General features: G+C 28.3%; 1 protein-coding gene across 2 annotated transcripts in view; it reads right to left on the bottom strand.

The window, feature by feature from the left end:
* Nucleotides 1-625: 625 nt before the first annotated feature.
* Nucleotides 626-24,309, bottom strand: part of LOC136976441 (early endosome antigen 1-like) — a 62,281-nt gene continuing 38,597 nt past the window's right edge. Inside the window, exons 1-13 of one of the 2 annotated variants that reach the window (XM_067271717.1) lie at nt 14,281-14,300; nt 6,968-7,096; nt 6,796-6,878; nt 6,492-6,719; nt 3,835-3,993; nt 3,541-3,762; nt 3,379-3,474; nt 2,409-2,498; nt 2,148-2,331; nt 2,022-2,076; nt 1,830-1,954; nt 1,655-1,749; nt 626-1,584 (exon numbers count right to left, since the gene is read on the bottom strand). In XM_067271717.1, coding sequence (XP_067127818.1) covers nt 1,462-1,584; nt 1,655-1,749; nt 1,830-1,954; nt 2,022-2,076; nt 2,148-2,331; nt 2,409-2,498; nt 3,379-3,474; nt 3,541-3,762; nt 3,835-3,993; nt 6,492-6,719; nt 6,796-6,819 — 1,401 coding nt within the window. In that variant the 5' untranslated portion in view covers nt 6,820-6,878; nt 6,968-7,096; nt 14,281-14,300 and the 3' untranslated portion in view covers nt 626-1,461. Of the gene's footprint in view, nt 1,585-1,654; nt 1,750-1,829; nt 1,955-2,021; nt 2,077-2,147; nt 2,332-2,408; nt 2,499-3,378; nt 3,475-3,540; nt 3,763-3,834; nt 3,994-6,491; nt 6,720-6,795; nt 6,879-6,967; nt 7,097-14,280; nt 14,384-14,480; nt 14,535-16,713; nt 16,808-16,910; nt 16,994-20,091; nt 20,179-20,269; nt 20,408-23,062; nt 23,169-24,309 lie in introns of those variants that run through there. The other variant, XM_067271716.1, reaches the window with a different exon arrangement.

Genomic DNA, 24,309 nt, shown 5'->3' with positions numbered 1-24,309 from the left:
TAAAAATATTGACAAAAACGATAGCAACAAAATATCACAAAACTTTACAAATAGAAAACCCCAATAATATATTTGAACTGTTCCACAACTGGACAGAAACTAGACCATACGTCGGACATATGGTCTAGTTTCCCAAAACAGACCATACGAGCCTATTTTCCAGCACGACAACGCCCATCCACACAATGCTAGGAAAATCAAAGCCTGGCTGCAGTCTAATAATGTAAGTGTGCTCACCTGGCCGACATCAAGCTCGGACCTTACTCCAACAGAAAATGTATGAAGACTTTTGAAAGAAAGCTGACTTGACGTCGTCTTCACAAATTAGGACAATTTCATACATATTTAAGCAAAGAATGGGAAAAATTCCCACACAAGTTTATAAGAATTTCAAGGTTTGGAAGATACAAAGTGAAAAGGTGATGCAATTCCATGGTGATTACAGAATCTTAATACATGAAAAAATTCAAAGAAACATATTGCAAAGACACTCCAGATTATATAAATTACCTATGTTAATAGCAACACATCAGAAGCCCATATTTCAAGAAAATGTGTTTGTATGATTCCATTTCAAAAATAAAAATCTGTGGAAAGTAATTTTGTAAATGAATTGTACTATGAATATTATTTTACATTTTTATTAGTGAATGAAAGTCATTGCAAGCAGAGTTGTAATACAAGATGGCAGCCTAACTGCCACTGCATAAATTCACTCTTATTATGGCCCAAAGACAACCCGATCAATTATGAAATTGGGCTTTATTACTACTACAAGTTGGCATTCTTTACAAAAATAATAAAGTACAAATTCTTCATTATCAGCTTAGAGATTTTGCTTTAGAAAAATCAAAAGTAAAGAACTTTAAACAAATTGTGGCACAAAACCATTAAGAAAGAAAATAATAATGCACTGTAGAATAGGAAGACAATTCTATAAATGAAAGCAGAGTTTGAGAGTTAATTATGTTTAACATAACGAAAAAAAAATATATATATATATATATTTATTTTTGAAAACCATGGCAGAGCCTGATAAAGAATTCAGATTTTTAAAATATAGCTTATACTTTTATATAAAATTATTCATTTTTAAATAATCAATACAATTTCATATAAATAAATTTACATTTATAATCACACATATAGAGAACTATCTATAGCAGCCCAACGAGGTTCGTTAAATCAGTTTCTAATATATATATATTCAATTTGTAAATATTAATTGATGACTGAAGTAAATTCTTTAACCACATAATGGATTAAATGATTGGAAATATATGTAACTTCACATATTTTGATAACAAATTATTTTATGCCACATTGGATATTTAATATCAACAGAAGCAATGTCATTCCATCAAGGCACGTTGTAAAACTGATGATAAACCACGGTCGACGGATAGAGATTCGATTAAATGAAATAACTGCATAGGATAACAGAGAGCGGAGACAGTCTCTTCATTTTACGACTTCGCTGTAACAGTTATTACACACTCTAACAGGCTTTTTCGATACCGCTATGACGGCCGTTTTGGAAGAGCATTCGTTGCAAAAGATGTTTCCGCAGTTACGACAGTGGTGCTGAAACGCAACAGATTGTTAAATGCTTGTTCTAAGCATTCTGCCTAGCTAACTGATTGGTCTCGATTACCTTTCGAACGGTCACGCTGAACTGCTTGAGACAGAGCGTGCAGTGTGTAACTTCTGCATCATCCGTCCATTTTCGATTTTGATGTTTTGTATTTTCTATCTAAAATATTAAGAATATTAAGAATTTTAACAGCAAAAAAAAAAACTTGTATTCTGTAAAGAAATTTCTAAAAAACTTGCCTGCAAAGTTTGATTCTCTCTGCCAAGTTCTTGCAGGGCTGCCATTGTATCATCTAATTTGCGTCTGAGATCAATGGTAGTCTCTTGCAATCTCTCGCATTCGCCTTCGCTCTTCAAACACCTTAACAGAAAATAAATTATTTGGTATGGAATAAAAAACAAAATAAAAGGCATTAATTAAAATGAACCTCTCGAGCAAAGCTCTTCTTTCGTCTAAAGCATTTCCTAATTTGGCTTCTAGTTCTTAAAGAAATAACACATAAATGATTATTATAACACATATTTTGTATTGAAGAAGCAAGTAAATATTTTACCTAAATTGTCTACTTTTAGTTCATCTGTCTGTCTTTCTAAATTTTCTCGTTTGTTTTGTTCTAAGCAAAGATCCTCTCTTAAAGTAGTCAGATTTTCATTCAATACGCTAATCTCTGCATCGTATTTGGATTCGCACATCTGCCATTCCGTATTTAACTGCTGCTTTAAACTAATTTCTTCTTCCTTTATGAAAAAATTTCATTGTCACAATTTTCTAAATAAATAATTAAATTTAAACAATTCAATTTGTTGTTATTTACCAATTTCTTTTCTAATTCATCTATTTTAAGTTTGAGTTCTTTTGAATATTCTTGAAGTTGCTGAACTTCTTTGTGGTGGGATGCTTCTGTCTAAAGTCATCAAAAAAAGTTAATAAATAATAAGACTTTGGAATGAACAAATCAAATAAATAAAATTTGCATTTTTTTAAGGTGAATAAAACTTTGTAAAGTCATTATATGGATCACATATGAAGCATATAGTTTCAAAACTGGCCAAGCCACTTGTGTTATTTTTTCAGGTTTGAAACATATGGCTATGTATATGGCTGATTTTGAAACCAATCTCCAATCTTCATCCCTTTTCCTGTTTGTGATTGGTTAGTGTTATAAATTTCTAAACTAATGAAATGAACAGAGGGAAAAATGCATAAGATTAAATTCTTATCTAATTTTGAACTAGGGTTTTTTGAAACTATATGCAATGTATTTTTTATTTCTCTATCTCTAAAAAATAATTCTCACATTCTTATTACTTTTTTGAATAATAAAATCTATTAGACTGTCAAATCGTTACTGGGATCTCTTATAGTGCAAGAATTCTCGACTGCAAATTGTTCAGTTATGGAAGCAAAGACTTTGCTTCTTAATTTATTGAAATATATTTAATTTTTTACATTTAAAAATTACATTTGTGGTCTCTAAAAACTTTTGATACCTACAACAGTACTAATTTACAAATCATATCATATTCATTTACAAAATACTTATTGTAAGTTTTTCTTGATTTTTGTTTTAGGAAATTTAATCATCATAAAACTATTTAGAAAATTTAATAATTGTATGTATTTGAACTTGAAAACTATAATGTTTTTACAATATAAATGAAATTCAAGCCTACTCTGAAAATGGGTACATTATAATTGAACATATGGAGAAGTAATTGCTTGCCAATAAATGCCAAAACTGAATAGAAAATGTGATAATTATTATAAAGAACTAGTTATAATACCTGATTCATTTCATCCTTTGCATGATCAATTTCCTCTTGCAAAGTAAGTTTTTGATTTATTAATAATTGCTTTGCATTATTTAATTCTTCTATTTCCTGTAAATAAAAATTTAATTTAATCTGTAATGACTGGAAATTAATTATTGTATTAGTTGTAATTACCATATCTTTCTTTTCTTTTTCTTGCTGATAACTCTGTCGGATGGTATCCAGACTGTGCTCGAGCTCTGAATTGGTTTCGGTAAGTTCTGAGAGTCGTCCAACAGTTGCGGTCAGTTCGGATTCTAAATAAGCATTCTGATTTTTCAACTCGATTTCCCTGCTTTCCACTTTAGAGATTTCTGATTCAAGATTCTGGATTTTTTGACTCAGCTCTTTATTTGTCTGTGAAATAGCACTATCGTTAGTATAAAATAATAGATAAAATTTCTAATCTTAATAAAATTTGATTCTTACTTCCTTAATACGGTCTGCTGTCTTTGATAACTGTTGTTCATTCAACTGACTTGCATCTAGATTGTCTTTTGTGGCTGTTAGTTCTTCTTTTAAGTTTTCCACTTCCAACAGCAAATCTTGACGTTCTGTTTCCGATTTATTCAGTTTATTTGCTACATCCTAAATTTAAAAAAAAAATTACAAATTACTATTAGTGATGGCAATTGAAATTTCTTTATTAATTTTCAGTAAGAATTGGGAACAAGTTTCTAATATACTAGGTATTTAATAGCAAAACAAAACAGCTCTGCAGCACACATTTTCCTATTTTAGCTTGACACAAAATGCAAATGTGGTGATATGCTTCTAACATTGTCTAAAGCAGTTTAAGGGGAGGATGTGCATGTCCATTGTCACAGCCAACAAAAATGTCAAGAAATATTTGAAACATCCATATATGCAGCCAGCAACCAGTTAAAAAATGTGTGCGCAGCTGCAGGATACACGTGTGCAACTTTTCAAAAGTTAATTTCATCAAAACATTGTGCATGTTAAATGCCGCCCATCATAAAGATCAAAATGGAGTTGTTGTGGAGATCAATATAAGTTGACAGCAATCATAAACTCAACTGACGTGTAGTGCATAATGAGCTTACAACTGGCGAAATTTGAACTACATGGAGAAATTTGACCTTGAATATCTTGGCCCATAAATGGATTTTCAAAATTCTGGCTTCACAACATTGGTCCTGCCAAGTTGTATGTATTTGTAAAAAATCATATTTAATGGTCATAAAGTTCCTTTAAATTTTGATCACAGACAAAAAGCTTTGACTTATGAAGAGTCTCGCTTATGCTCCCACCTGAAATATTCAAAACTTAATAGCTTGACAGTAGTTTCAAGTCCTACAACATCTATTAAAAGTAATAAAAAATATTTTAATAGCTAAAGTATTGCCTAAGTATAAGTAGCAGAAATAAGTAGGTTTTCCTTATTTCTTCTTCTATAGTTTTTTATCAGGAGAGAGATAGAGGTAAACTAAATTTAAAAAACTTCTATGGTAATATGTGCAAGAGCATTATCTAATTTTTTATATTTTTTCAACTGTAACATTCTTGCCATAAATGATATTCTTAAGAGGGCAAGTTGAGCACAAAAGAAAGAGGAAAAAAGAAAAAATAATTAGAGAAGGAGCCAGAGAATTGGCTCATAGATTGACACTATTTTAGCAAAGATATAGACACACGTTTTATTATTTTGTTGATAAAAGATTAAATGCAGTAATTAGGTCATGATAATTAACTTTTAAGTACTATTAAATGATAGTTACCACTATTCATGAATAAAAAGATTTTAAAGTTTTTCTATCAGATAGAAATCTTTTATCTATTAAATCAGGATCTGTTAAGTCCAGAGTTACTGTATACATTAATAATCAATATCTAAATATTATTCTTTGAAATCTTCTGATACTGACAGAATTACTTAAAAACCAGTAGAAAAATTATACCAATAATATTTCAATGTAACATCAGAAAGTGACTGTCAGAGTTAATTCCAATACTACCAATTTAGCTATTTTGTAGTTAGATTTAGCTATTTAATTTTATACATTTAGCTGTAAAAAATTATCATTTTTCTGTTGTCAAGATAGTAATTTAACTGTTTTCCTATTTCCTTTTGCTATAAAACACAAACTTTTTTCAATGTTAATATAGTACTATAGTTACATGAGTCAGAAAGGTTCAAAAAAGTTTTATACTTACAAAAAACCACTGTTTTTTATTGGAACAGTGTTTACTTTTCTATGAAAAGATAAATTGATCTTAATAGCATTTTAAAGTTAAATGAAATGTTTCATAACTTACTTTAAATATATATATATATATATAAAGTAAATTATGAAACATTTCATTTAAAATAATCTTAATAGCATTTTAATTATATATATATATATATATATATATTAAAACAACTCCTTACACAATTACTGGAATGTATATACTTCACACTCGAGAACTTAAGAATCCAGTAATAAGACATTAATGGAATTTGTAAATAATATTGTTCTTTGCATTCCAAGTTCGAATCTTACTGGTTTTAGAAACCTGAGGAAGACCAGGATACAGTCAAAAATGTTAGTTTTCAATTAATGTGTTATTAATGGACTCTTAAGGTTCTCGAGTGAGAAGTGTATACTATATATACATATATATATATATGTGTGTGTGTGTACTAGATCAGATACATATACATAGATTATTTCTTTGTAATTTATGAACTACTAATAATCAGGCTATGGAAGAAAATCACATCTAAAATGTGTGACAACAGTTTTGGAATTAAATATTAAATGAACATTACATAAACAATAAAGTGAGTTTGAATGAAGTGCATATTAAAAATGCAAATTCAGCCTGAAATGTTTAAAAAAATTTGTTTAAGCTGTTATTTTATATAAGCAAATTATATAAAGTAGCATGTAATTCTCAATGAATCTGTTTGCAAGACTGTGAACACATTTCAGTGCGTGTGTATATATTTTTCTCATTATTATACAAAGAATTATTATTGAATTATACCCATTAGAATCACAAATTCTGTTTTCTTGTGTAAAAAATCCCTCAGAAACTTAATGGGAAAAAATTTCTGGTGTCTAAACTAATCAAATTCTCACCTCAAAATTATTGTGAATTTGTTCCAATTCCTCTTTATAGTTGTTGGCAGACTGTTGAATTTCTATGCAGCAACTATTTACCTTAGCAATTTCTTTTTCAATTTCTTTCAATTGAATATCTCTAGCAGATACCATGTCTGTCAGTTCTAATTTTTCTTTATTCAAAATTTCGACTTGCACTTTATACTGTTTCTCATTCTGATCCATCTCTGCTCTTAATTCTGAATTCTACATTTAAATTAATTTTATTTTACTGCTATATTATCAAAAAATTTTATTTGTAATGTATTAATTTATAAATAACCTTTTTCGTTTCTTCTTGTAACATTGTATAAGCCTTGTTTGTTCATCCAGACTTTCTTTTAATGTAGCTTGAAGTGCAGACTCCTACACAAGAAATATAATTTATTTTTACTATTTGCAATTGCAATTACTTTCAAAAAATATATTAGTTTTTTTGAAAAACAAGAACTAACCTTAGTTTGATACTCTTCTTGTAACTTAGAGAAAGTAGACTGGGAATTAAGTAGTTGAGCATTTAGTTTATTAACTGTAGATTTGTAGTTTTGGCACTCTTCTTCTATATTATGTAATTGAGTTTTTATCTAAAATAAAAAAATGAATTCAAAATATGATAAAAATTGTATTTACAATTACCAAGATAGAACATTATATATATAAAACTGATTAATGTTTGATGTAGCAAAATTATCTTAAGTGCTTCTCAGACAGACTTGGTTCAAATCCAGATTGGATCCTATGAAATTTTTCATGAATGATTTGATCTGGATGTAAAACTCTTTCTCATTACTTGGTTGCCTTAATGTAAACTTGACTAAACCAATAATGGGTGTATGAAATAAAAGCCTTCTGAATGACCACAAGATGAAAAGAATACAAATCTAAGTACCTGTACCTGTACATACACATTGTATCTCATTTAAGGTTAGAAATAGCATTACATATTATACAAACAACATATATTAAATTTTACTGTTTTGTATACTCTCATTTCCTAAGTAATGGGGGAACAACTGGCATGCTAAAATAAGTATGTAAGTAGTTATATGTTGTGTTACCAGTGCATGCTGATTGTTTCTCTCTGTCTTCTTTGTCCTCACTTTGCAGAATTAAGACACTGATGATTAAACAATGTATGTCATGTTTCTTGTTTGCCTTAACAAGAAACATGACATACAGTAGAACCTCGCTTAACAAGCATAATTTGTTCTAAAACCTTACTCATAATGCGAAACACTTGTTAAGAGAAACAATTTTTCCCATGGAAATTAATGTAAAATACAATAATGCATTCCATGCTGAAAAAATATACTCAAATACCATATTTACTTGCATATAAGATGAAGTTTTTATTCATTTTTCACTCCTTCAAAAACCTAAGTTGTCCTATACATGCGAGCGAAGGATCTTTTGTGTTTTTGCAATAATGTTTGTGAACCATGTATAGTTCATGCTGCCATTATAGCAGTGCTATCGGGGTCAAGGTGAACGTCGCTTTTAAAGAGATGATCCGAAAATAGCTGGTCACTAGCAATGATTGTAAATGTAGTTATTTTATATTTGTTAAATTGGTATTTTTAATGAATATTTGTACATTCCAAATCATTAAAAATAAACTTTTTCCTGTCACATGCATTATAATTAGTGATGTAACGAATAGTATATTTGGCCTCAGCCGAATACCGAATATTCGGCCAGGAGTGTGGCTGAATGGCCGAATATTCGGCCAAACTATTCGGCTTGATTAACGCAAGTACGAAAATTGGCACGCAAACCGCATTATGGCAAGGATCGCGCACCCTGCTCTCTATTGGCCCGCTGTCACTACGATTTTTTCTTCCAGTAGGTCTAAATTATTTAAATTAATTAATTAAATTATAATTATTAAAGTTAATATGAGATGGAGCCTAACGTCTACCTCTACTGCCAAATTGGTTTATAATTTATGTAATAGCCGTAAATAGCCCGATATGATTCAGCAGTTGTTGGTATTTAGATGTAAGTTATAACTTATAAGTTATTTTATTTGCAATCGATCTTTTTAACTCTAAAATTTTGTTTTTAATACGTATTTGTAGACTGAACAGTGCCCTAAGGATATACTTTAGTGGGGACATATGGTCTAGTTTCTGCCCAGTTGTGGAACAATTCAAATATATTATTGGGGGTTTTCTATTTGTGAAGTTTTGTGATATTTTGTTGCTATTGTTTTTGTCAATATTTTTAAAATTAACATGATTTCAAATGTTATCTTTTGCATATAATGAAGAAATGCTCATTCTTTGCTTTATATATAAAATAAATTATATATTAGTTACTCGTCTTCTAGAAATAGATAAATAATTCTTTCATTAAATACGATAAGTTTCAATAAAACGTTTCGTAAATCATTTTAAAATATCGTAAAAAAATATTAAAATATACGCGAATACGAATATAACATAATTAACTAATCAATAATATTAATGCCAGATACATTCTAACCTACACGCCATCAATCCCATAAGATATCGGGCTAGATAAAGGCTATCTTATTATTTAATTACGAAATAATTTAATACTAGAGTTAGATGCTATTTCTTATTAACTTTAATAATTATAGTTTAATTTTCAGCATTAATAAAAGTTACCAAAATGATTAATTTACTGTGTTTTTGTTATTTCTTACTCCTGTTTTCAGGTATTCGGTATTCGACCGAATAGTGACTAAATATTTGGTATTCGGCCGAATAGGCCGAATACCGGGTAGTAACCGAATATTCGTTACATCACTAATTATAATCTTTTGGTTTTGCTACATGGGTATCAGATGCATGGAAAAGCAATATTTAAAAGCTGATAGCAGTCATTCAGGAAATACTGCATTTTAAATTCGCTCGATGGATCAGAGGACGATGCTTTGTGGAGTAAAAGTGAAAAAAGAGGAGAAAGGTAACAAAGCTTCAGAGGGCAAGTCTAAGTAGACAAAAGGTGATAGCATCAAGAAAACAGGGTTGTTTGCCTTAATACATGCATTTGGTGATAATTTATTTGTGATTAAATGAAATAAAATTATAATTGTATTAATAAATCTAATTCTCTTTATTTTGATCTTTAAAGTCACACCTCGTCTATATGCGAGTAAATACAGTATTTTATGTATAACGTTTATTCAAAGAAAATTATTCAATATACATTGTTAAGAACAATGAATCATCATCATCTTTTCTTCTAGCACAGAATGAACCAACCTGGAATGTGAATTCAATTTGCAGAAAACAAAAAAAAAAAAAAAAATATCACAGATAATAGCATGATGGAGCATGCGCACAATTTGGGACTTCCCCTCTCCTCATCACTCGTTATGCAAAACTTCGCTCGTTAAGCAAGTCATTTTTTAAAAATTTGATTTGCTCGTTATGCGAAACACTCAATATATAGTATCACATAACATTTAGTATGTGTGTGTTGTTGCAGTAATATAAAGCATTTTTAGTTTGATATCATGCAAACATAAAATAGTCTACAACAATTTGTAATTAGATAGCAATACTTCAAAGAACATCTAAACATGTTAAATACTAGATATCAACACAATCACTAAATAAACTTGTCAACATTTTCATTATAAAGTGTTTCATTGTAAATGAAACACTTTATAATGAAAACAAAATAATTTATGATAATTAACTTTTATACATGATTTAAGTGTTAGACTGATTATTATTCAACAAATTCTTCACAAATGGTGTGCTTATTTTACAATAAAATAATTTTAAATCCAAAATAGTATGTCATTTACACCCTAAATTTAAAGCAGCAACATTAAAATGTGTCTACAGTACATATTAAATGAGACTTACTTTGGCTATATTATTTATATTATTTTAAATAAATATTTAAATAGCAGAATCTACACACAAACAACAACAACAAATTTATTTTATTTTCCTGAAACAGTAACATTGGTACAGAAAAACAAATCATATCTATATATATATATATCAGGGGTGGGCAAGCAAGAGTTCAGTGGGAGCCAAAATGTAGGTTTTGCAAAATGCGTGGGAGCCGCAGTACTGTACTGTCGTGGCGGATAGTGTGGTAAGGTGTGCGATTTTATTATATAATATAAATATAATATAAGACAAATATTGAACTTTTTTAATAAACATATTTTCACAAAATTGTAAAAATAATAATAAAAACAGAAATTAACACTTTCAGCAAGAGCCGCATTTGCCCATGTCTGATATACGAAGGCTATTTTTTAAATAAGGTCCGTTTTTTAATAAGAAGAAAAAATACTGTAAATATCATTAAAATATATTTTTTTCCATATACTACATACTTTTATCTACTTTTCTACATAATTTCCATTTTGTTTAAACATTTGTCATACTGCTCAACAATTTTTTGAATTCCGACTTCAAAGAAATCTGCCGCCTGTGAAGAAGCCCAATCCATGACTGCAGTTTTCACTTCTTCTTCGTCATTGAACTGTTGACCACCAAGGAATTCCTTTAAGTATCGAAACAAGTGAAAATCACTGGGTGCAAGGTCTGGACTGTGTGGATAATCGTATCGAGTCAAAACAATAAAGCACTGTCCAATCTTTCTGTTTTGTGATCGTCAGAAAGTAGTCTTGGAACCCACCGAGAACACAATTTTCGATAATTCAGTTTCTCCGAAAACAATGGTATACAAAACTGATGTTGAAATCTGTGGAAATTCAATTGATAATCGTGAAATCGTGAATCGTCGGTCCTCTTGAATTTTGTTATCCACATCACGAACCAAATCTTCAGAAATCAGAGAAGGTCGGCCAGGGCGTGGCTCATCATGCACATTAACTTGCCCATCCTTGAACATTCTTACCCATTTTTGAACTTTACTGTCACTCATAGCATTATCACCGTAAACTTCACAAATCTGATGGTGAATTTCCGCTGCTGCCAAATTTCTTGCACTCAAGAATCAAATAACAGATCGTATCTCACAGTCGGCGGGAGACTCAATTTTCTTAAACATTTTAAACTTCTACAGCTCAGCATACAGACAGACTATATGGCTACAAATGGCGTCAAAACGTGCGTCAAGCTTGCTCGGAGCAGAAGTGCATGCATACTGCCGTGATTGCGCATTATTCTCACTCTCATTCACAAACAGACCTTATTTAAAAAATAGCCCTCGTATATAATCGAGACGAGTTGATGATAATAATAATAATAATAATAATAATAATCAGCGCAGAGCCCAAATGGTTAGGAGTTGAAAGTTGAAATTTGGTACACAGTTAGGGTACGTCACAAGAACACACACTAAGAAGGGATTTTTCGAAATTCCTCCCCATGGGAGAGAGGGACAGGATTAAGGCTTAACACTTCCATCAACAATGGAAGTGTCCAACAATGGAAGTGTTAAGAGAAAGCGACGTGCAAGACGCAGATGCAGTTTTTTTCCTTTTTGTGGGAAATCGAACATATTTTTAGACATATCTAAAAATTCTGTAATTAGTCTGGAAACGGGGGACTAATTCTTGCATTCTGTGAAAATGAGTAAGGTTGATTATAAAGTAATAATCTTAATTTTCGCTAAAACAATTAGGAGTTGAAAGTTGAAATTTGATACACAGGGTACCAAATTTAAGTACCAAAGTGTTAAGTAACAATGATAGTGTCAAGTAGCAATAGAAGTGTTAAGTAACAATGAAGAACAAGAGAAAGCGACGTGCAAGATTTATGGGCACTGGAGAAAAAAAAGAAAGAAGTAATATGTTAGAACGTATTTGATTTTCAAATTTAAACAGATTAGTTCAGTTTTTCTAGACCTTTCTTCTTTAGAACATTCGATGAAAATCAAACAATATAATCAGAACACGTCATGAAAATCAAACAGTATTAGAACATTCAATTTTCAAATTCAACCTTTCTTTAGAAATACTTAGTTTGTTGATGAAATTACTTTTTCTTTTGTGACTATAACGTAATAATCTTAATCTTCATTATCGTTACTTTTGCCCGAGCAATGCCGGGCCTACCTGCTAGTTAATCTATATTCGTAATACAACTCTGGAAACTATCTCTAAGATGTCTGAGGTATTAAAATGTTTATTATATTTCTGAATACATGGCTGCAGTCAAAGCTGTGTGATTAAGACATTGATATAAATACTAGAGACAACCTCACCTGATGTTCTTCATAGATGAAATTAGCAATGTTAGAATTATCATACAGAAACTAGTTTTCAATGTTATATACCTATTTTCCTCAACTTTCCTTTCAATATTGTTGACTATTGTTGGTGTTATCTTTTCATAATGGTGTATTGGCACTGTAGACCTCTTTTCAAGTATCCCAGAATATCAAAGTTACATAATTTAAAAACAGCATCTTTAATATTTAGTCTAGCTTTATCAAAAGATATTGATTATCATTACTTATTTTATTGTACATTTCCCACAAATAATCATTCTGTTCTTTGTCTTCTATTACTAGTAACATATGAGCCATTCACTTTCCAAATTGATTAAACATAAAATAATGCATAAAACATAAAGTGGAGAAAAGTGAATTTCTTCAAGCTAATTGACTGTTACTTATGAATTCGTCTGTGAAAAGGAAATAAAATACTCAAAAAATTATATATTTTTATGTAAGTCTCTATAGCTTGTTCTGTTAGTGTTACAATGGTTGTTATTTATTATTTTGTTTGAACTGATTATTCAGCAACATAAATGATGTCTTCTTTGTCATCTGCATTTGAGCATCAGCTCATCATGTCGATTTGTTCCTAAATTTTTATAAGAATTAGGTTTAATAGGAAGAATGAAAAAAATTATTTTCAGTTTTATCCATCTTGATATAACAGGTATAACTTTTCTTTTCTTCTAAAAACAATTGTCACCAAAATTCAAGCAATCGTTCAATATTCCACAAGTATACTTACTTCTGCAGCAGTTGAACTAAACTAATTAATTTCTTTTAATTACTTTTTGTGATGAGATAACATTAAATAATTTGTTGTTATCTATAAAGCACTGGTCATCACAATCACAGTGTGTGTTGGTGGATTAACGTCACAGTATGGATTTAATTAGATTGGCTTCTGAAATAAAATTTTTTCGATGGCCAATAAAATTTTGTCATTAAGTGGTATTGATCCTTATTATTAGGGAAACTTATTATGAATAGAAAAAGTTATGGAGTACATCAAGTGCTTTCACACTAAAATTTAAAAAAATCAAAATGTGGAGTTAATCGATTTGGCTTGTGAATGGCTCATTTGCAAATTAAATTTGTTGATGTGTTTTGCTTATTGCATTTACTCAAAATCTTTTATCACATGTATGAAATGTTGTTGTTGTTATCGAATTGATGGAATGTTCAGCAAAATTATTGTGACATAGCAAATTGTTTATATCTGGATTTTGAAATTGTGGTATGTAAAAAGGATTTCTGTTTTCTTATTAAAAAAATAAGCTGAAGGCATTTGAATTCCATTGATAAGTCATAAAAAATGTTTTATATAAAAGTCAAATACAGAAAATTCCTAGAATAGAAACTATAGAAAATTTTTATAAAGTTTCCTTATAGGTTATATATCTAACTCAGTGCATTTTCTGACTGGCTATTACAGATATTACTATATAATTGGCCAATATTTTATAATTATATGATTTCTGTACATGATGATATAACTTACCATTTCATCATTTTTAGAGACACCTTATTTTTATTATAAAATACAAAAAATTTCAAATAAACATAATTTTTTAAAAACAATTCTTACATTTTGATATTGCTGGCACATTGCTTCATATTTGACAGATGTTTGCTCCAGACTTTGTTTTTTCAGCTTCTCTTTGTTCTTTTAATTGTTTCCTTAATAAGTCCTACAAACAAGAAATTGTCATCCCAATTAAATAATAAAATCTACCATTCGATGAGTACAAGAAAATTTAAATTAAATAAGAAATTTTAAAAATTTACATTTTCTTGTTGTAATTGCTGGAGAGCAGTATTTGTACCTTCTCCTGCTTCAATCTAAAAGAGTTTTGATAATCATCAGTTATCACCTGGACTATTGTATATAGATGTGAAACACAATTTTTATTAATTATTAAAACAGTTTAATTTTAAATAAAACTTTTCAAATTTGGATAATTGTTTCAAAAATTTAATGCCATTTCCCACATTCTGTTACCTACTCAAGTTTAAAAATAAACAGCATAAAAAACATGCCACAAGCAGTTGATCAATGGATTAAGCAGGAAAACAGGCACATTAGACTCAAATACTAAGCTACATAAATACCTATGAGGTAAAGAATGAAATTTAATATTTGTTTATGTTCAACTTTTTTTATTGAGCATTGTTATGTGTATCACTGGTATGCATGTGGCTTGCAAGGAATTGCCATATCAGTATGGTAGCTCCTTGAACATTAATGTGTTGCACGTGATCATGGACTATTGCATTTTTACGGTAGCCTACCCACCTATGTGAGTGACCCACACTCAAATCTCTGATTACATCCATGGACAGTTAATAATAGCCAACTGACAGAACAGGTAATAATGATTTTGTCATGTCTCAATAAAAACCTTAGCACAACAATTAGAATCAATTTAAATTAAATCATCCAATCATACAAGATGTTTACTCTTAATACACTAAACAAACGTACCCATTGTCTTCATTTTAATCTCATATTCAATATTGTATACAATACTCTAGTTTAAAATTTCAATTTCTGGAACTTGTTTCTCCATTTATAGGCTAGCTGTTTGCCATTGTCAAAGACTGTGATCCTCATTACTGTTTAATTAAAGTACAGTACTGTATCTTTTAGCAAAAAGCATACTGGAAGAACAAATAAGAAATGTAAAAATTTGTCCCCAAAAGATAAACCTTAAATTGTAGAATGACTCATTTTTGGCAACTAGAAATTTCACAGTCAGTTTTATGCAAGATTTTTGAAAAAATAGTGAATATTGAAATGTCAGCAGGAAAAAATCAATATTTGCAAATCAAAAAAATTATTATTATTATTATCAATAATAATAATAAAATTAAAATAGCTTTGAAGCTTTAGTTTAGTATTGTTCATGAAAAAATGCACCTGTTACTGGGCCACTAATGCATCATAAAGAAGAATTAGCTAAAAATATGGAAAATATTCTATTACAACTAATATGTAACGATAGTTCAAACAGTGGAGAAAACAGGATTATTGTGTATAGATAACTTTTCTCCTCATCACAAGTGTATGATTTCGTATTAGCTGAATTATTAGGTAAAGAGAGAAAGAATGGCCATATATAAATGTGGGAGGCGGGGCGCCATCGGACGGCGAGGGACGAAGGCGAGAGCGGGACGGGGCGAGACTTGGGGGTAGCCAGACGACGGTTGAGAGAAAAAGGCGGGAAGAAGACGGAAGACGAGTCCAGACGGGACTTCATTTTTCTTTTCCACTAAGACGAGACGATTCAAATTTAATGTTCAATGTTTATGTCGTTAATTGTAATGTCTAGTGTCACAATTAAATGTTAGTTTAGTAAGCAATTAAGTGTCTTTACTGGACTAAACACAAGCGAAGTTACAAAAGTAGGAGACAAGACGAAAAGAAAGTCCTACATAAATTATGTTATATTAATAAAAAATTATTACTGAATATTCATTGAGGAATGTCTACAATGCAGACAAAAGAGCATTTCATTGTTGTACAATCATACTTATATGTTTAAACATGAAAGTGCTGAAGGAACATTCTTCAGTAAATTTTTATAATTTTTGAGGAATTTATAAGAGATTTTTAAAGTAATTTAAATGATTCAGATTTTGTTCTTTTCAGTTTAAAACTGTCCATTCTAAGTTCTGTATGATGTTCTCAGAATATAGCATGCTTTAATCTTATAAAATGTGAACTGATAATGACGAGACAAAAATGTTTTTGAAAATAAAAAATATTTGTTTGGTTACTTTAATAGGCAATATTTCAAGTATTTAATTTATCAACTATGATACAAAGCTTTGTTATTTATTAAATATATAATAAAATTGTTTATTTTTAATTATTAATCATTATTTTTCTTTTTTTAGTCTCTCATATTCTTAGAATCTAACACATTTATTCTGTAAAGAAAAGTAGTGTGTTTCTATTAATGCATTATAATCATCAGCAACAGAGATTAAAATATTTTAAAATAATTTCTAAACTTACTTTTACACACAATTCTGTTCTTTCAGATTCAAGACGAGCTATTGTATCTTTTGACAAATTAAGTTGTGCTTCTAACTCTTTTAATCTGTTATTCCTTTAAAATAAATCAGAATTTTAATTAAATATGTTAATTCATGTTATAGAAGTACAGAATAGATAATCTGGAAGCAAACTTGTAGGAAATGTAGAAAACTTACCCCTGAGATAAATGCCTTTGACATTCTTCTAATTCTTTTTTTGTTTCTAAGGACTGAGTTTTTGCATTCTCTTTCTCCTTTGCCTAAAATTATGTTTTGAAATTAAAATAATTACTTTCTCTAAATATACAAGTGATGATTTACACATATTCTGCATATAACTTGAATTTAAATCAATCTCTTTTTGTTTAGTTAAAAGTAATCAAAATTGTAATCAATGTAGTCTTCACTATTACAGAATAAGTATAACCTACTGATATTTCATACATTTTATATCAATAAAAATAAAATGAAGTAAGAAATCATTTTTAAAAAGTCCCAAAATTTTCATAATTTTGAAAGGCTAAATTTGTTTTATTCATTAGCAACATAAATGCTGTCACATGTGTGCATGCGTGTGAATTCCTTACAACTCCTGCAATTTTTGTCAAATCCACACAAAATTTTGGTTATATTTGTTTCATCTTCTGACAGAGTACAAGCTACTTATTTTGCAGAAACATTAGCCATAGAATAAATGTTTTATCGATTTTGGATTAATGATCACACTACATTGCAGTGACGTCAGTAACCATGTTCATGCTTGACGATGGAATTTTCTTTAAGTTGCATTTTAAAATATTTTGGTAAATGGCATATTATAAACTTACTTCGTTAGATTTAAAATTTAAACTTTAAAAAAAGATACCACATTGTGTCATTTCTATAACAAATTTTTTAAAAAATCTTGCCATAGTGACCACATGATGTTCTATTATCCAATTGGAAGTAACAATGTAATGAACCTGTTAGTAAGATGAGTAATAACACTTTCTAAACATACATACATACAATTCATCTTTGTTTTTATCAATATGGAATTAAAAAGACTCATCATTTTGGGGAAAAAAAAAACCTAGGGGAAAGCAAAAGAGTAAACTTGGTCAGGTAAATTTTAGATCTAAAAGAATAAGAACAACTGAGACCCTTGAAGGCCGCAAAGTCTGACTTGATCAACATCGAGTAAGAACAGCTTTGTCAAGGGTTGCAGGAATAGCATCACAATGTCAAGCTCGACTCTACTCAATTCTTCAATCTCTTCTTTGTCATAAAAAGTATTCCATCATGCTTGATGAGAGAATTTCTAGTTATATTATAATTACTTTAAGAATCAATATGAAATAACTGGCAATTCCAGACAAACTGACATCCTATAGTGGTAAAAATTCTATTTAACACAAACAGATCAGATTTATGAATAACCTGTATTTTAAATAATTTAAAATGACCCAAAAAGGCTCCAAAGACTGTTGTTGTGTGCCACAGTTAAATAATCAAAACATAAAATTTAGGTAGAAAATTCTTGTAGAAATAATTGCTTTGTTTAAAATGAATGTCTTCTATTAGTAAGAACATAATACTGTTCTGAATGGGTGTACATTAAGTACAAACTTTAGTCATTTTATCATACTATTATTCTATAATTACAGTTTTTACTGAAAGTATTTGTATTTCATTACCAAATTACTGTGGTATGATGCAAAATTATTAGATTAACATCATTTTAAATTTAAGTTAAGATTATGTTACTTTCAAAATATTATCTGTTCTTAATATATTATGACTGAATTTTTTAACTTTTTGGTAATTATTGTTGTTAAAAATTTATATGAATGTTTGAAAATATTATGCAGAAATATTGATATAGTATTAGAAAAATATCTTATAATATATTGCAAGGATGTTACAGTTTCCTTTTGAAACAAATAATTGTTTATAATAATTATAACAACAAATAAACATTTTATTTTTTCATAACTTTATATTAAAAGTATATATATTTTTTAAAGAATTATTATTGTTGTTGTAGGTTGAGTATCCAAATCCAAAATTCTGAAATCCTTAATTTTACTTTCACAGCAGAAAATTCCCCTTTGGGACAGACCATTGTGCCATAAATGATGATACACTACTGTGATTTAGTAAATCATTAAACCTTATCAGTGTATGCTGTCTGTGACTGATTACTTTCAGCTGGGTTGTTTACATCTCGTTAAAAATTTCAAAAAGGTCCAATAGTGATCATTTTCTCCAACTCCATTACATCATGTATTCCAAGTTTCAGAAAAATTTAAAATCTGAAACATTCTTGGTTTGAAGCATTTTGGAATAAGACATGTAACCTGTATTATTTTTTAAGTTTAAACTTAACTTTTTGCAAATTGTTCCCATAATAATTAATTTAAAAGAATTATTATTATTGCTTTATTAAATATCTGTATTCACAAATTGCTGTCTAATAGCCATATATGCATTTTTGAAATCATTTAGTTCCTCTACAGCATTTTTTCTGCACTAATATCAAATTTTTAAATGAAATTAGAAAATTTACAAAAAATTCTCAATGGACAAACTTTGAAAGTGTCCTTATTCTTAGTCCTTTTTTGTACACCATCAAGAAGTAACAGCTTCATGGCAGAATCTACCTTTATTTGGAGGCTTCTCGTCCACCTCAACATGCAAACTGTTATAATCTTCCTTCTGGCAGTGACACAATCAATTTTAAAAATTATACATTTAATAAAAATTTAGCTGGGACAATAAGATTTTCTAAGTTTATACTTATTGTCTTAGCTAAAATTTTTTATTAAATATATAATTATTATAATTTTTAATGTTGAGGTGGACAAGAAAGCTCTAAATAAAGATTGACTCTGCCATAAAACTTCCTGATGGTGTGCGAAAAAGGACTAAGAGTAAGGACACTTTTAAAGTTTGTCATTGAGGATTTATTTTTTGTAAATTTTCTAAGTTTATACTTATTTTACCAGCTAAAACTTTTTATGAAATTTTTTAATTCTGATTTTTTGCTTTATCACCACTGCTAAGTTACTGGAATGATTGAGTCTCACTATAGTGTGGGACTCAGTTTGCAAAGTCAGTTACTTATTTTGCAAATTGACAATAAGTATTAATGTTTTAAATTAAATAAACCTTATCAAATAATGTGTTTTACAATCAATATTATATTTATAAAAATTCTTAGATTAAATATTTTAGATTTATTTTATTATAACAATGGTTTTTTTTTATTAATCTCTCTAAATAGTATTAACTTCAACATTCAGACTAAAATGTTTTCATGTAAAGAATTTTATATAATATCTAATAATAAAATTAAGATATATATTAAAACATTTACCAGATTTTGGCATTCCTCCTGCAACTGCAACAGCTTTTGACTGAGCAGAGTTAAATTATTTTCTTTTTCCATTAAATTCTGATTCATCTGCAATAATTTACAAAAACTAATGTCATTAAAAAAAGGTACACATTAATGTAGTAAGAATAAAATGATTTGATAAAAACATAAATATTACTTTTTTTATATCTGTTTGTAAATCTTTTATTTCTTGGTTCTTAGTATTATTAATATCTTTGGATTTTTTGCTTTCTTCATTAATAGCTGTCTCTAACTGAGAGCATTCTTTCTGTTTCTCTCCCAATGTTTTCTCTATCTAATCAAAAATAAATAATAGTTAATCTGAAAACAGGGTACATCATGTAACTGTTATTTTTCACTTTTACTTCATCTGATTTTACAGCTAAATTTTCTTTGTCTAATGTATAAATGTATGAGAAAAATAAAATAAAAATGCTAATTAATAAAATTTCCATGAATTTAATAAAATTACAATAAAAGAGTAAATTAAAAATAATTAAAAACAAAATAAAAAGTGATATGGAAACTGAGTGGAAATATCAGATTCATTTTTAAAATTTTTGTTATAAACAATTCTATAGTTATAAACACAATACGCATATTAAACTACTTGAGCAAAAATTAGCATAATAGAGGATCAACTCAACATAACAATTGTTATAGACTTTTTTTACTACCTTCCTATGTTAGTCAGTGATTGCTACAGTAAACCCTTAATTAACAGACAATACATTTCTGTTGTGCAGAAAAAAATTTTTTAAACCTTTATTCACAATTAAAGCATGCTAAAGGATTGGAACAATGAGTCAATGAGTATAAATTACTTGTATTGTTCTTCAAAATTAGAACAAAATTGCTGTTGAGAACAAATCACACAGGAACACTCCTTTTTGATGGAAAAAGCAGGTTTATTTTCTATAATTTAGAATGGATACGCATTTTGGGCTCTATGTCCCTCTTCAGTCTTTATTTTATTATGTATTTCAGTAAAAACTAAAAATAATTATAGTGAGAGCTGGAACAACTAATTATTAAAACCGTGGGGTAAAGTAAGTAAAACTGTAGAAATAAAAATATTTTGGTTAAAATGTACAAAATATTTGACTAATAAAGGTAATAAAAACAAAATCCTTAAAACCAATAAAAACTGGTTAAAAACAAGGTGTAAAAGCTTTCACTGTACATTTATCAGGAACTCTAAGTTCTTAAGGACATACAACTAATTGAGAGAACAACAAGCAATCAAGTACCAAGTATAAATTACATTATTATTTTATTCATCTTGACACATCTTGTATATTTTAACTTTGTTATTAATACATGTTTTTAATATAAATCTGATTTAATAAACTTGGCAATAACAGATACCCCCTTTCCCTCAATCCATTAAATTAGGGTTTACTGTATTCCTAAAATGTTTTAATGATTTTTGTGAAAGTTACTATATTTATTAACTAACTGACCTCTAAAGGATTTGGTGTATTTGTTAAAATATCTTATTTCTATTTACCGAACCATTGACAATTTTCATATACTCTGCTTATTAAGAAGTATACGTTTTATGCTGCAAAGTTTGTTATTGGTCTTGTGTCAGCATAGATTACTCAAGTTAGGAATTAGTTATTTTTCACACATCCATCTTTTTTCCATAAAAATATTTTACTGCTATCATAATGTTTATTTAAATATATACTAAAGTCAAAAACTATAAAATTCTTGGTTTCGTAAAGATACATTCTTCCAAAGTAAATTGTTATTAGTAGAACTTGGTAAATCTAATCACTTTTTCTTGATTTGTGATGTGTTGGCCTTAGCCCTCATCAGACCACACAATTTTGAATAACTAGCAACAAATTTACATCTTAAATACATATTAAGTATAATAAAATGAATATAATTTGTAATAATATGCATAGCAATTAAAAACTTTTACTAAGTACACTGGTCAAAACAATTAGGGGAGCATGCAACTGTTCTGAGTGGCAAAGAATTCTCTAAAATCTCATAAGCAACTTCATCAATTCCACACACATGAGCAGCAGTTTTCACCATTCACAGAGATCATACAACCTACTAAAATCAGTACACTAGTATAAAAAAGCCATTTGTGAAAATGGGACAAGAGTTCAGCTCAAATTCATATTTTTTCACATATTATTGTATATTTTACTTAATCTTAAGAAACAATAACATCTGACATCGTTCAGAATTATTCACCATAAATGATTTTCTGTGCAACATCTCTTGCTCCCTTAATTGTTTTGGCCAGTGTATGTAGACCAAAACGGAGATACATACATACATACATACATACAGCATATCCACAAAAGTACAAAAAATGAGTTAACAAATTTGGATTTGTGCATAGTCAATCTGTCTTCTATTCTTCTATGAAACTTTCACAGTTTGGTTGCGTATGCCCCACATATTGTACATCCACATCAATAAAATGTTGCATATTAAAGTGCTGGTGAATTGAAATACAAATTGTACTTTTTCTTAAAAACTTGATGTGAGATATGATATTTTTCTACCAAGTTCCTCAAACTATAATTTTAATGTAACTTTTATTTTTGTGTGTTTCAAAATGGTTTTAATTTTGGACAAATGAACTTTATAACTATGTTTTGGCTATTGGTAAAACATATCATAAATTAAGAAAAAATTAAGTTATACAGTTTATTTCTTTTAAGAACTTTAAACAGTAACATATTTATGAAACTGAGAATTTTTGGGATTTCAATTTGTAAATACTACAAACATCTTTTGTATCCACATCTTCTGAAAAAATGCTATTATAGTAATCCATATATAACCTGAAATTATAATTTAAAGTGAAAGTATCTTATTGTACTTATATCAAGGTATTTAATAGATAAATATATTTAGGTGAAAATTTAATTTATCTATTTCTAAAGACTAACATAAATTAATTTGCAAAAACTCTTACTTTTTTATATTTTTCTAATAAGGCTTTATTTTCATTTTCTTTTTCAGTGATGGTTTTTTGCAATTCTATAATTTTAGCAGTATTTTCTAAAAGCTCTCTTCTCAATCTGTACCAAAAAAATTATTTAATTACTATAAAAGTTAACCACAGTAAAAAAGAATTCAAAAAGTTAGAAGAAAATTTAAATTTTAATATACAAATTTATATATGAAGTATTTATTCATATCAACATAAAGGTAGGAAAAGTTAAAAATTTATCATCATCTAATACAAACTTACTAATCAAAACTTTATTAAAATTTATTTACAATAGATTGCAGATGCAAATTTATTTGCATCTACAATCTATTGTATTAAAGAGATTTAAAAATTTAGTTCATGGTTAAAATTATAAGGAATATATATACTTGTTTTGTGTAAATAAAACTTATAGTAATAAATTTGATAGAAATCAAAATTTTATTTAAATGACTTAAAAAATAAATTTGTAATTTATAAAATGTCAATTAAGTTATCTATTTGTATACTACAAGTTGTAATTCAGTTTAAGCTTTCTACATGTATAGTTACTGTTAGAATGGGTTTAATTCTAATCAATAAAAGTAATTGAATATCATTACAGTTAAAAAATCTAGTAGTATCTTATTTAATAATTCAAAATTTTATACATAAAGAATACATCAAATAAGAATTATTCATTAAAGTACAGAAAATATGTTTTCAATTTTCATTAAGAAACATTCTATTATTTTATTTTTTGATAAAATGAAAAAATGAAAATAACATAATAAATGAGACATTTTTAGAAAGCTACATGTATGTAATAACTGAAATCAATCATATTTTGATTGAAAATATTTATTTCAATATTCAGAAGACTTGACATATTAGCATAACATGTGCATTAAGTTAAAAAAAAAATTCTAACTATTTCAGTTTAAACTTAGAAAATTTACAAAAAATTCTCAATGGACAAACTTTAAAAGTGTCGTTTATTCTTAGTCCTTTTCAAATAACATCTGAAAATAATAGTTTCACAGCACAGATGACCTTTATTTGGAGGCTTCTCATCTGCCTCAACTTGAAAAACATTACAATCTTCCCTCTGGTGGCAGCTCAATTATAAAAATTATAGCTAGAACAATAGATATGAACTTGGAAAATTTACAAAAAGTTCTCAAAAAATTTTATTAAATGTATAATTTTTATAATTGATTGTGCAACTACTAGAGATAAGATTGTAATGT

The sequence above is a fragment of the Centruroides vittatus genome, unplaced genomic scaffold (genome assembly GCF_030686945.1).
Source record: "Centruroides vittatus isolate TY-2023 unplaced genomic scaffold, ASM3068694v2 contig_400, whole genome shotgun sequence".
Taxonomy (NCBI): domain Eukaryota; kingdom Metazoa; phylum Arthropoda; class Arachnida; order Scorpiones; family Buthidae; genus Centruroides; species Centruroides vittatus.
This window is presented reverse-complemented; position numbering and strand designations above follow the sequence as displayed.